Consider the following 14,221-nt stretch of genomic DNA (forward strand, 5'->3'; position numbering starts at 1 on the left):
TCGAAAATTTTTTTTACTATTCTTTACTATTTTATACTATCCGGCTTCAATTGAACCACTTGTACATCTTAATAAAAAATGGCCAAGTTTCTATGGTTGACTTTCAATTTTGAACAATATTTCCAAAAAGTAATAACTCTTTGAATAACCTGATAATGTAATAGACTGGTCTAGTTGAATCCTACATCGTAAGATGGGGATTATAATTTTTTTTCAAATTGCTTTTTGATTCTTATGAGTGTAAGCAATTTTGTTTCATAATTAAGTACAAAAAGTCGAAAGATTTCGAAGAACTTGATTTTGTAGCTTTTTTTGGATGACTCATACATCCTATGGTAGAAATTAACGCTTTTTTGATGTTATTTTTCAATTCTAAAGATTTTTGGACACCATATGTGTCCAAAAAGCAAGAACTTCCAAGATAAAATAAGGATATAGCGTGTTTTGGATGACTCATAAATCGAATAATGAAGAATAAATTTTTTTGAAGTTGTTTTTCGATTTTAAGCAATTTTTGTCCTAATAGTTAAGGAATAAAAGTCAATGACTCCTGAGATAACGTAACGAAGTAGCTTTTTTGGGTGACTCATACATCTAACAATAAGCAATTTTAATCTTACGATGTTACTTGGTGGTTCCATATATTTTCTTTTTTCGTTAATAGTCAAAAAGGTTATTAGTTTCCGAGATAATAGAACGAAGTAGCTTCATTTTGATGACTCATGCACCTTATGACAAAAATTCAAATTTATTTTATGGCTCAAAACTTTTTTACTTCAAAAGTAGATCCAGAAACGAAACGGTTTTTGAGATAACTTGATAGTCTAACTTCAATTGGAAAACTCGTACATCTTATGATAAAAAAATTCAATTTTGAACAATTTCCAAAACTAGTAATAGCATGGTCTGGGCTCCTTCATCTCGTGATGAAGATTAACTAAAAAAAAATTTTTAGTTCATTTTTTTTTCTTCAAAGAAAAGATTTAGATCAAGAAACTCTTAGTTTTTTTAGATAAATTGATGATATAGGTTGTCAAATGAAAAACCGCAGGAACGTTCTATTTTCAGTTTTTTTCTTAAACTGACACAGTCAATTGAAAATGTTTTTTAGTGTTGTTTTCAATCCACCGCGTCGAAATGCAACAAAGAGTGAGTTTTTTTTCAGCCTTTTAGATTAAAGATATTGACATAACCTGCGAATAGTCTTTAATTCGGTGATGTAGTAATAAAAACAGATAGGTTTAGTTTTTTGTGTTCTGTACACGCAGGAATTAATATGTTAGAGCTCATTTTCAGTTTACCTGGTTGAATAACATTTGTTGTTTTTGTGTTCAAAACTTCAGTGTAAGGGCTAAGTCAACGTGTTATCGTGTAATCATCGACACAACCTTCTTAATTGCACTAATCTTATATGCTTGTGCTTGTGATAGCCGGTACCTATCTGCAATATTTTGACTTCCCTACTTGTGTTTTCAAACCGTTGCCAAAAATATGTTTTTGCTCAACATAATAAGCTAATAAGATCAACCTCCGCTCTCAAACTGAACAATAAACAAAAGGTAAAACAATCTGATCAAATTTTTTTAAATTAATCCTTCTCTTAGATAAGCTCTCGTTTGTTTATTTGAAATTTTCGGGAAAAAAAGACTACTCGTACAAATAATGTTTTTGGCCCTAAGGACCAAGAAGAATTTTTCAAAACGATAATGCAGTTCTGGTAGGTTTCTGAGAACAAGTTATGAAAGCAACGTTATATAGAATGGAGATTTTCAATTTTAGAGCGAGAAGTGCCAAGGCGAGCCGTTTCTTGAACCATTCAAGAAAGTAGTCATCTTCCTTGAATTGGTCTTTTTACGGCAGTGCAAGCGAGATGATTTAGTCAATAAATATGTGGTGTGGCTTCAGATAAGGGAACAGCGAGTACTGATGGATAGATCTGCTTTGTGCGCACTTGTGGAGGAATACCCGGAGGCCGCTGAATTCTGCTAGTTTTCGGGCGACAGGGAGTCAGTGGTTGCACTCTGATGCGAGTCCCACTGTTTGAGTGGAGAAAACTTCTCGGCCAAGAAGGGGGCTCGATAAAAATTTTTTCTCTGAATTATAATTTTCTTTAATCTACCCTACCATCAAGTAATTCCGAAAAAAAGTTTTATCTAAATGCTCATCAACAAAAACAATTATTCAATTTTCAAAATATCCTTGTTTAAATTTAATTAAAATCATTTTATTAATACCAACTATTTTTAAGCATTTTAATTACTAGTAAGGCTTCATTCATATACAAGCTGTGAAGCAATAATCAGTTGTAACTCAAAGGCTGATTTGTGCGTACTTATTCCGATATAGCTTTGCTGGAAACATATTTTCTTGAACAGGTCTGACTGAGTTTTCACAACTCTTGCAACGCAGGATTTTCAGCTTTGAGAATCAACCAAAATTACTCTACAGTTCTTAAACCAAAAATCCGTAAGCACAATTCAAGTCTGTTAGCTTCCCATTTTTGCTTACAAAATAATTGCTCATCGAAAAAAGTTCTTTTACTTACACAGTTTTCAAGCATATTTTCTACGTTATTTGCCTTAACTTTCTTGTCATCACCTTTGGAATGAGTAGTGGTCAAAAATTCACATGTACATACCGGTAGCTGAAGGAAACAAAAAATCCCAGGTCGTAAGGTTGGATGATACTAAGAGTGCAGATTGTTCAACTCATGTTAGGCCGATCCGTAAAGGCAAGTGTTTGAATTGGCATTATGACTAACAGTTGTCAAAAAATAGATTATAACAAATTAAGATTATTACATGGTGAGCCTTGCTGAACAATTAACATTTGGTGTCCATTATGACTTTATACCCAATGGTCATCCATATATGACAAACTCCAACCCCCAGTATTCAGTGTACTATATGCATAGTAGTTTTTCTATTTCAAATGCTGCGAGAAACTTAAGCATGACTCGAAAAAATCCATTCGAAACAATGTTAAACTTCTGTGATTTGACCGTGTTGCACATGTTGCTTTTCCATGCTTCAACTTTTAAATGGAATTTAAAAAAAAGGAACGAACTTGCATATGCAACTGCTCAATTTGCAAAACAATAACAAATTAATTGAAAAACTTTTTCAAAGTCTAATTTAAAGAAAACTCTATCAAAACAACCCATGGAAAAGTGTCTTGGATGTAATTTATTAATATAACTCATGTGATAACAAGGCTATTGCAATCGGGTACAAGCCTTTTTTTCCTGTAAACATTTTTGTCCATAGTTTCAGCATGCATGCGAAACATGCCATGCATGCAGTATGTGCGTCTTATATTTGCGCTCCTTGGTCAATTACTCACACTGTGCAGCCTAAATAGTATTACTCCAATCCACTCGCAGTTCAATTTTTTCTGACATTTGGTATTTTTTGAACATTTCGACTTCGTCGCTCTCGGTTTTCTTTTTGTCGGCTTTGTTTCCATTTTGTTTTTATCACCCAACTAAATCGCTTATTTGAAATTTTTTATGAAGTTTTTTTTGACTATATAAATTTATTCAGTGTTCTGATTTTTTTGATGTGTTTTGACTCTTACTATACGTTTGAAATGAATTTGTTCTGTCACGCTTGTTGTTGTCCAATCTAATACGTTAGGTCGATATCGATCGGTTTCCTCTTTCACATCGGTTCCGGTTCCTGGTGATTTGAACCGAACGGTTCTCGGTTCCTGTACAGAAATTCGGTTCCAATTCCTCAAGAAATAGGGTACCCGAAATCAGTGCATCGTATATATTACTTGTATTTGAGGTCAAAGGGTCTTACTTAATAATTTCCCATTTTGAGAATGCGCTAAAAATGTACTCAAACAAACGTTATCGCACATTCCGTGCATCTTCAGGTTTTAAACTTCTAATTTATCTATACAAAATGATCATAGATCAAAAAAGTGTCATTAACATCATTGTTTCAAAATTTAAAAAATTCAACCAATCACATCCTCAAAAAAAGTTACTGAAATTATGTAACAACTATCTTGTAACAATTTATTCATTTAGTCACAAATTTCTGAGAGTTTCACCTTTTTTGTTTTACAATTTCATTTTGTCACTAATTTTATGCACATGAAAGGTATTTCAATAATTTTGTTTTGGCCAGAACAGCTCCCTACTTCTAAATTCGTCGCGCGTAATAATTGGCAGTCTCTCTTTTCTAATGTGCAGCGCCTTCAATGTGAGTAACTTAATACTGCTGGACGCCTGGTCGATTATTTTCCAATTAAACACCGACTTAAGACTCTCACTACCACACTGCCCTAAATGCTGCATTTAATTAATTTTCCTGTTTTTGTCAAAGCTAATTTGTAAATCCAATAAAGCCAATTTCCCGTTTGTGTTTCCTGTCTCTATCGTGAACTGTAAATTTGGATGTAGTGATTTTGCTGCCCGTAGCACCTTTTCAGGATCACCCTTCACTGTTCTCATATATATCGTCAATACTTGTTGTTTTAGCCAGAATTTTTCTATAGCTTAGTACCAGAATCAAAAAAATCTGGCTAAACAAAAAATATTGAATTATTTTACATGTTAGCATGAAATTAGCGACAAAACGAAATTGTAAAAACGTAAAAGGTGAGAACTCTCAGAAGTTTGTGAGTAATTGAATAAAATTGTTACTTAATAGTTGTTACATAATTTCAGTAATATTTATCAAGTTGTGATGCAGTTTTTGTTACCATGAAAGATTTCATCTGATTACTGCCCGGATGCTTTCAGTAGTTTGATTACTGTTGAATGAATTGAAGCGATCATTCGATCTCGATGCATTCTCAGCCTCTAATTTGCTTTGACTTGTCCAGTAACCTGCAAGTCTTTGAGCTTTTCTTGAACGTTTTTTCCTTGTACGAAAATGTGGATTTTTTCAGGCTAAAATGGAAACAAGTTGTAGCGGTGACCAGGACTTCAAACTTGACCAATGCAGCTCATCGTCAGCTATTGATGAGATGAACTTAGATCCTCCAAGTGTTCAGTTTGAACCAGAGGAAGTGGAAGCGGCACAGATGGCCAGAGAATTAAGAGACAACGCCATTCAAAACGTTCTGAGCTCAGATATCTACTCTCCTTTGGAAACACCACTAACTACTTTTAACCATGTAAGCCCTATTATCGGGTTAAACGTTGCCGCGGATAGCTTGGAAGCTTCACCAATTCATTCAGAACCTATTCAAGTCGCGCCCTTTTCGCCATTTTTTACTTTCTCGCCGTATACTCCAACCCCAGTTGCATCAGCCGCTGAGTCTGTTCCTCATGTGTCTCTAAGTGCTGAAAGCTCTAATGCTTGTGCTTGTTCTCTGCGCAATATAGGAATGTCAAATGGCTTGCCGTCATCTTCAAACTCAACACGGCTCTTGCCTCAAGTTGGATCCTTTGCTCACGATACTTGTAGGTGCATTCGACGGCCAATGTGCTCTGATTGCAACAAACCTATCCCTGAAAACCATTGTAACTGTCGCCACAACACCTGCTCATCATCGCACGTTCCTTCAACCAGTACTGTACATCATGACAACTCAAACGACGACGACCGCTTGTCTCCGTTACGCGTTGCGATACCTCAGCGTTGCAAAACAGGTCCTCTAAGTGCCCCTATGGACGTATGTTCTCATAATTGCTCTTGTAGAAAAGCGAGAAGCGTTGGTCCACTTTTTCAGAGCTTACAAAACCAATCTTCAGCGGCTCAGTTTTTTACCGAAGACCAGCCGGAGGCTGAAACAGCTGGCGATGAGCATTTGAATGACACGGATACTTCATCTGCGCCACCACCCGAACCGTTAAATTTGAGTCTGCGCGATGGGGGCCCGCATAATATAGTTGATGAAAACTCAAGCCATTTGTCAAGGGATGAGAATACATCTGTAAATACAACTTTAGAGCAAGGAAGTACAGATATCGAGGAGTTTCCTAATCGCAAACGACCCATTGAACCTGAACCTGCAGGGTCTTCTAGTGCAACTAGCTCCTCGGTTAATCATGAACTTGGTCATCACATTGCACGTAAGATCCATGTTAAAGACAAAGTGTATCGCGAACGGGAAACAAGGCCCACGCAGAGCGATAATAGACCGTTTCACTCACGACGAAGAAATCAAGAATTTTTGGGACAAAATCAAGCATTTTCTGGACACGTATCGCATGGGTATAATACACGAGGAAATCATAGAGATTTAAGGAATAGAAGCAATGGCACATTCTCAAGGTCAGAATATGCAACTTCCAATGCTCCTTTTCACCAGAGAAGATCCAATAACAGGGTAACAACTAGTTCTTCATCATCAGCAACACAGTCAAGCAGTGAGACAACCCCTGAAACAACATCGTCAAATCGAGATTCTGCTCCTTCAAACTGTCTTTATCAGGGTGGTCCCAACCAAACAGTTACAGCATTGCCTCCAGAAGCAAGAAGACCTGTTGCAGCACCACTCTACCCACAACCTCCTCCTCAACCTCCATTTGCCCATCAGCAGCTCTACAATCAGCAACAACAAATCCAAGAGGAGTACAGGCGTCAATTGCAAAGAGAGATGGCATTCCTGGCTCCACCACAACCACATGTCACACATCAACCTACATCCCGATTTTCTAGTCAAGAAAGGTTAGCACAGCAGTCGCACGACCAAAGATCGCTGCCCTTCTCATCTCGCCGAACTCAAGAAGCTATTAATCAAATCCAAGCTGCTCACCAGGCGGCATTAGCTAGTATGCCTAATCTGCAATTGGGTTCTGCCAATATACTTCGGAATCTCCAAGATCAGCAATCGCAGGCAAGAGCGGTGGGCTCAGCTTCTGCGGCTATTGATCCCCTGGGGCTTGCCGCTCAGTATAATATGCGGGCTTCCCAGTTGGCACCTCAATACTTGCCATTTGAGTTGCCAAATGTTAGAAACTACAATCCAGTGACAGCGGGTCCAGCAGATCCCAGATTACCGCCACCATTAATTAGTCCTTATTTCAATTTCCCTCATGCTCTCCAAGTACCGTTCTTTGCGAACTACGATCCAGTGCTACCGCTAAGTTTTCCAGCAACGTCGGCCGCTGCGACGCCCATCTTGCCAATCACGCCAGTTATGGAGTTTTTACCATTACAACAGCATCCTCAAAATCCAGTCACCATCAGCCTCCTAAGCAATGCCGCCCGATTTATCAGTGTGAGACCACCGCCTCTGGAGCAAATGAGTCGAGGTGCATGTCAGCAAGTGATCGAGCGGTGTACGCTGCCATTCAAGTTTTCTCAAATCTGCAAGAAGGTAGACAAACCAGAACCGAAAGTGAAACTGGACAAAGCAGAAGCAGCGGCTGCGTCTTCGAAGATCGACGATGATGACTGGGAGCGCTGTACTGTCTGTCTGACTGAGTTTGAAAGCGGAGAGGATGTAAGACGTCTTCCATGCATGCATTTGTTCCATACTGGATGTGTGGACCAGTGGCTGAGAACAAACAAGCGATGTCCAATTTGCAGAGTAGACATTGAGGCACAGTTGAAAGATTTCGAAAACTCATCTCAAATATCGCCTAATGCTGCAGGGCCCAGCACCATGTCAGCTTGCTCAGCCATGGTGTAACTCTAACTTTGCTTGTAGTCTGGTTAAAATATTTGGCGAATGGTTTCCATAAACAGCTTTAGTTGCCGGTAGAGCTATAGCTTTAAATCCTCGAAAAAAAAATTCTGTTCCAATGCTATTTGCTCGTTAATTAGTTTGTTTCTATAAAAATAGAGTCCCCTTGTCCAATTTAAGTTTTGTATTTATTCGTTCTAAACAATATTAGACTAACAATCCAATAAAATTATTGTCTATCCATGGGCGCTCTGAGTATTTTTTTAGCTATTTACTTTTGCGATAACTTTTGCAAATGAGTTCTAGACTTTTTCCGTAAAGAGCCTTATTCTTAATTTGCGCGTTAAAATTTAACGTGTCTCAGCGTGCATTATGATAAATTCAAATTCAGCGAATCATTCTGCTTCTGTAGTGCTATGGTAGTATCCATGTTTGACAACGTTGTGGATTTCTGATCCGGCCGGAAAATGTTTTTTATTTTCAAACTGAAAGGTTTTGACTCAGATTATTGTCTGTCAGTTTGCAAAGTTTCTGCGGAACAGATTTTTTTGATGACTTGTTTTAAGCATGCCGAATGCCTTCTATAGGAGTTAACTGAGTTCCACGATTTAGTCGGCATTTATTTGATAAAAAAAATTTATTTGTGTAGCGCAAGTGACGCGAAGCTCGGCTTCGCCTCTGTGTAATTGATGTATACTTGATATTTTGTTCTGAAGCATGAATGATTACGTGTACTTACTACTACTAATTAGAAGAAGCATTATTTGATGAAGTTTTATAACTGGAACCCAAGCGTCGTATAGGTTACTTTTAGCTCAATGGCATATAACTGTTTTCACCAGCTTTCTAATTACAAAAACATTCCTAGCGTTCGCTTGTGTTCATCGGGCGCTTCTTTGCCTGTGCTAAAATATTGACAGGGTTTTTCTCTGGTAAATTTGATTTCTCAAGTTTATTGTAAACAAATAATCGCAGGTGTTTTGGTTGTTTCGGCCTTCGAAGAAAATGATGGAATATTTGTGCTTGGGGTGGTTTTTTCAGACAAATTTTGATTTACCAACCAGAAGTTTTTGACGGAATTTTTTGTACAGTGTGGAAGCAGGGTTGCATGATTAAAATCAACTTGATTTAAATCAATGATTGAAATCGGATTTTAATCGTAGAATAAAAATCAACCCTTGGTGTTATCCTGCCGAGTGCCGCGGTAAACATACAACCCAGCTTGCAGTTTTTACATTGATTACGTACTTCGCTCTTCATAGCATACTTTTAACTGGAAAAGTTTTTCAGCACTTTCGGATTTATCCATTCCAGTCTCAGAAATTGACTGGGAATAGAAAAATATGGGTAACTTGTGTTCTTCTTTCAGATGCTGAATCAGTAATTTTGCGTAAATTAATTGATTCTTGAAACAAAAACCTTTCGAATAAATATCGAAAAAATCTAGGTAAAATAAAAAAAATCGGATTTAAATCAATCGAGAACATACATCAGATTTTTATGCAACCCTGTGTGGAAGCCAATGATACCTCGATTCAAAATGGAAAAAAAATCATCTGTTTTCCTGCCAAGTTATTTGAAAGTTATTTGAAATGAAGGGTTTGAAAATTTCCAACTTGGGATAATGAAGTCAGTCACGCTAATTAATGGGTTTCTATTTACGCACAGCGTAAAGCCGCAAATTAATCAGGCTCAAAAGTCATCACAAATTGAATTGAGTAAAAGAAGCTAATTGGTCCAAAGGTGATACTAGATGAAAAGTTAATCATTTTGTACTGCGCGTGGGAGGAAGATTTTCAGAAAATGACGTTTACAGTTTTTTAATTCATTTTAACAAAAAGTTTCTTCGGATACCATTAAAGGCAGTCGGAACATTCAGATTTTCCACCTGATTCGAGCAGTCTCGGAAATAGTTTTCTTTCAAATAATTTACTTGTTGTTGATAGTGTTGAAATAATAAACTAAGTAATAGACTTCAAATTCTCAAAATTTTATCGTGCTGTGCAGTAATGTTTGGTAGTTAAAATGGATAAACAGCTAAATTACTTGATACTTATCATAATATATCTTTCATTTCTATAAAAGAGTTGAAAAAAAGTTCGTAATTTTTTTCTTTTCGAAAAGCTGAAAAAAGAAAGACAATTGGTTCAAGAAAGATGCAAAAGTATTGTGTTATGTTACAATTTTACTGTGTTCTGGTGTCTGAAATTAGCAGGTTTAGTTCCGCTGATAAAAAAATACCTGCCTCAGCTGATGAGTAGAATGTATTTTCAGAATTCCTTTTTGGCCTGTTTTTGCACAAATTTGCCTGCGGCGCCAAAAATTGTGTCAAATTAGGGTCCTAGTAGTAATTTGGGAGAGCTCAGACTCAGAAACTCAATTTGGTTGACCTTAAAAAAGGTGAAATTTCTAGATAAGGTATTCTTAGATAAGTTATTTGCCTGAAAGTTATTTGCTGTGAATAGTGGGTCGGGACTCTCTTGCATATAATCTAATCTTCATGCTTTTTGTGTTGTATTTACACAACTCAACGCCTGTGGTGAACTATGCGTATGATAAATTTGCTTGCGTATAAATCAGCGCGCAAGAACAACTGAAAGTCAGGGTAGTAATTGAGACTCGGTCTGGTTTTCTTCTTTAGGTTAAGACCATTTATCCTTAAGGGAAAGGACCAGCATACGATCTGTACAGCTCATCAGGGCTAACCGCTGTTGTGCCCCTGTTTAAGAACTACATGCAATTTTTTGGTTATTTATCTGGGCTGGGTAATGTTGCTTCACCTTCAAGCAAGGAGCACAGATCATGGTGGGCCTCGATCATCCGACCTTTCGATTGAGAGGCGGAGACGTAACTACCACTTCACCACCGCTCCCCTAGACAAATATCTGCTTTTTTAAATAAACCTTTATAAAAAAATTTCATAGACCACCTGACTTATATTCAATGCTCTGAGCAAAAAAGTGGAAAATATATTCAGTGTGGCCGCGGTCAGTCATAAATCAGTGCGAAGCGTGATCTGTCAGTGCCAGCGAATTGATATCTTTACAAAAAATTGATATCAGTGCAAAACAAAACATTTCACCGCACTTGTTTGCTAATCTATCTATATCTATCTATCTATCTATCTATCTATATCTATCTATACTATATTTAAAATTTAAATGCTAGTGACAGCTATCTCCCATGTTTAAGCTTAATAATTTTGCATGTTTAACAAAAGAAATTTTTCATGTTTAAGCTATATCATATATTGCAATGCTTGAGAAAATTTTTGAATTCGTTTTACGCAAGGTCATTAAATTTTCAGTAATTTTTTTCGAGGCCAAATTAAGTCTGTCTGTCTGAATACCTGCTTTTTAAATTAATTTGATTATGTCTGTCAACCCGTCTCCTAATTTTGAATTTGGTTTCGAAGATTTAGTTCAAAATAGTACTACTGTCAAACGGTTGCCTCCAATCTCTGTATCTTTATCTGGATTTTCGATCTTTTTTAAATTCTTTTTTTTGCATTTTTCTTACCTTTTTTTCTATCTTTTTTTATCATTTTTTCTATTTTTCCATTTTCTGTAGTTGGGTACTGTCAGGGTACTCTCAAGAGTTGCGAATCTTGCCTCCAAATATGACAGGCCATTTCCTTGTAGTTTTTTGATATATGACGTTTTTGTGATTTTTCAAAAAGTTTTCAGAAAAGTTAACGAATTTTTTCTTCAAATCTTGAAATTCCCAACCCTGTAATTCGGGGGCTATCAGATTACTCTCAGGTATTCCGAACCTCGCTCCAATTTTAACTGCTCAAATCCTTATAGTTTTCGAGATAGGCCTTTTTTGCGATTTTTTTTTAAATATTCAAAAAACTTATATTAATTTTTTTTCTTCAATTTTTTCCCAACTCTGTAGCTGGGTGCTGTCAGGGTAACTTTAAGGGGTTGCGAATCTTGCCTCCAAATTTGACTGCTCAATTCTTTGTAGTTTTTGAGATATGACCTTTTTTTGTGATTTTTTCGAAAAGATTTCAGTAAACCCAAACAATTTTTTTTTCAAAATTTCAAATTACCAACCCTGTAGTTGGGGGCTGTCAGAGTACTTTCAGGATTTGCGAATCTTGCCTTCAAATATGACCTCTCAATTCCTTGTAGTTTTTGAGATATGACTTTTTTTATGATTTTTTCGAAAAGATTTCAGTAAACCCAAACAATTTTTTTTTCAAAATTTGAAATTCCCAACCCTGTAGTGGGGGCTGTCAGAGTACTCAGAGGGGTTATGAATCTTGCCTCCAAACATGACTGCTAAAATCCTGATAGTTTTCGAGATATGAGGATTTTTTTTCTATGATTTTTCAATTAACTTAGGTTTCGAAAAATTCTCAAAATTTAAATATCCCAACCCTGTAATTGGGTACTGCCAGGGTACTCGCAGGAGTTGTAAATCTTGCCTCCAACCAAATATGACTACTCTTTTAATTTGATTTTTCGAGACTTGTTTTTTTCGAGATGACGGAAAATAGGATTTAAAAAATTAATAAAATATCAAATTACCAGTCATGTAATTGGGTGCTGTCAGAGTACACTAAAAGCCTGCAGATATGGTTTCCAATGTGTGCAGTTTTTCATGAGTCAAAAAGAAGTCAGTATTTTTCTTGTTTCCTTGCGTTCGTTACTCCTTTCACCTGTCAGTTGGCTATGTTTTGAAATTTTGAGGGGATGTCAATCGATTGGCCGGAGCCGGTCCCATCTTGAGGAGGCGGATGACTCTTGGACCTCTCCAACTGTGACCGAAGGGAAATTCGAATGCACTCCCTCGTGTTGAGAAATGCTTGCCTTACCCCACTCGGACACGATTGCTCTTCGGCTAGCTTTCATGCAATTTTTGTGTTGTATAGCTAGTAATCTCAGTCTCTGCTTCGCCTCTGCGTTAAAAATTAATCCGTGTGTGGTTCCTTTGAAGGGTTCTGCTATTGTGAAGTTCTCGGCATTGCTGTTCTTCAGTTTTCTCGCTTCTGATTCAATTTTTTCTAATCGTTTGCTCGTTTTGTGTTTTAGTGTTGAAAAAAACGGGTTCGAATTTTTTGATTTTCCTACGCTAGTTTTGCTTTAATATACAATATGTGTTATTATATAAGTTAACTTTTTTCAACTAAACAATCATACATTTTTTTAGAATACTCTTATAGAACAACTTCATCCGTGCAATTAAAATAGATTTACTGCTGCCTGGCAAGTTTATTTAAGTAAAGCATTCAAATTAATTTCAAGGAAAACAATTCAAATTAATTTTTAATATTAAAATGTTTCAAATTGGTTTGTGTAATGGAAGAATCAGTACGCTCTCCAATGACAAAAATACGGATGGCGCGAAAACCATGATTATTTTAGTTTCAATAACGGGCTTTGATTTCCAGAATTCGAAGCTGAAAAGAAAAAGTTAACTATGGAACTATTTTTCTCTAATTGGGTTGGTTTTATTACGCTTGCGTTTAGCACGCATTATCAAATCGGAATGTAGGCTTCAATTGAATCACTTATTCGAGTTTAATTAGTACTGATCATATAGGCGATTTTTAAGATGCAATATAGTTGACTTGCTCAATTTCATGTAAATTCAAGTTTACTACTGGGCGGGTACTAGTTACTAGTGTCTTTTTTTTTCGTCTCAGCTGGTGTCTGCTCAAAATTGATCGGCCTTGTTTCCGCTTCGTAAATTTTGCTCAGTGACTAATTTGACTTTCAAATGTTTTGCTTGACTTCCTGTTTGATAAAAACAGGTATTATGAAAATGTAAGGAATTGGGTTTTTAATTTTTTTTGAGACGCTTTGGAAAATTTGATACTTTTTGCCAACCGATTCTCAAAAGAAGGTATCCAAAGAATTACTTATTACACTCTTGTGTGTCTGCATACTCCCCTGGTATCTTTTTTTACCCCTTTCTCTAAAGTATTCGAAAAATTCTGGGGAAATATTTAACCAATATTTTTAATTTTTTTTTCGTTTTCTCAAAAACTATCCCACCAAATCTGAGATTCTGGTTTCATTCAATAGAGCGGACTTAAAAAGCTCCCCTCTATGAGCGGCTACGCCCGAACTTTTATTACACAAATTATGTCCCTCGGAATAATGAAATTTTTAATTTTTTGACCGTTTTTTGAATTTGAAACTAGGTGTTCTTCATCGACCCTAGGTGTTCTTCATCGAGTCGCACAAAAACCTCGGTTTACCTATTTTTTTCAACATATTTTATTTCTGCTTAAGTTTTGATCGAAAGTGGTGCGAAGCTCCGCTTCGCGTCTATGTGAAACAATGTCAATCATATAAGGTTCTTGAAATTGAAAGAGCAGTACCGTGCTGTGGTTTTTCTCCGTTCAGAGACATTTTTTTAAATAATCAATTCTGTTAGGTTTACTTCACACTTTTCCTACTGCCTGCTGGTGTTTTTGTGATTTTGTCAAAGTTTTTCAGAAAAATAAACTTTGATTTTTTAAATTTGAAATTCCTAACCCTGTAGTTGGGTGCTGTCTGGGTACTCATAGGGGTTCAAATCTTACCTCCAAATTGCTTGTAGTTTTTGAGATATGAGGATTTTATTCTGGAATTTTTTCAAAATTTTCATAACTTAGGTTTAGAAAAGTTCTCAAAAA

The 14,221-nt window shown here is 36.4% G+C and overlaps 2 protein-coding genes across 3 annotated transcripts in view; one reads left to right on the top strand and one right to left on the bottom strand.

Moving 5' to 3' along the window:
- The window catches only part of LOC134839014 (uncharacterized), a 335,027-nt gene that overhangs the window by 289,855 nt on the left and 30,951 nt on the right, over positions 1 to 14,221 (bottom strand). The gene's annotated exons all lie outside the window — the stretch shown is intronic.
- On the top strand, positions 4,907 to 8,804 carry LOC134840064 (uncharacterized). The gene has a single exon (XM_063855717.1). The coding sequence runs from the start codon at positions 4,909 to 4,911 to the stop codon at positions 7,594 to 7,596; it is 2,688 nt and encodes an 895-aa protein (XP_063711787.1). The 5' UTR covers positions 4,907 to 4,908; the 3' UTR covers positions 7,597 to 8,804.

The sequence above is a fragment of the Symsagittifera roscoffensis genome, chromosome 2 (genome assembly GCF_963678635.1).
Source record: "Symsagittifera roscoffensis chromosome 2, txSymRosc1.1, whole genome shotgun sequence".
Classification (NCBI taxonomy): Eukaryota; Metazoa; Xenacoelomorpha; order Acoela; family Convolutidae; genus Symsagittifera; species Symsagittifera roscoffensis.

Excerpts from the sequence above, each read along its gene's own strand:
- LOC134840064 (XM_063855717.1), top strand. The coding sequence starts at position 4,909 with ATGGAAACAAGTTGTAGCGGTGACCAGGACTTCAAACTTGACCAATGC.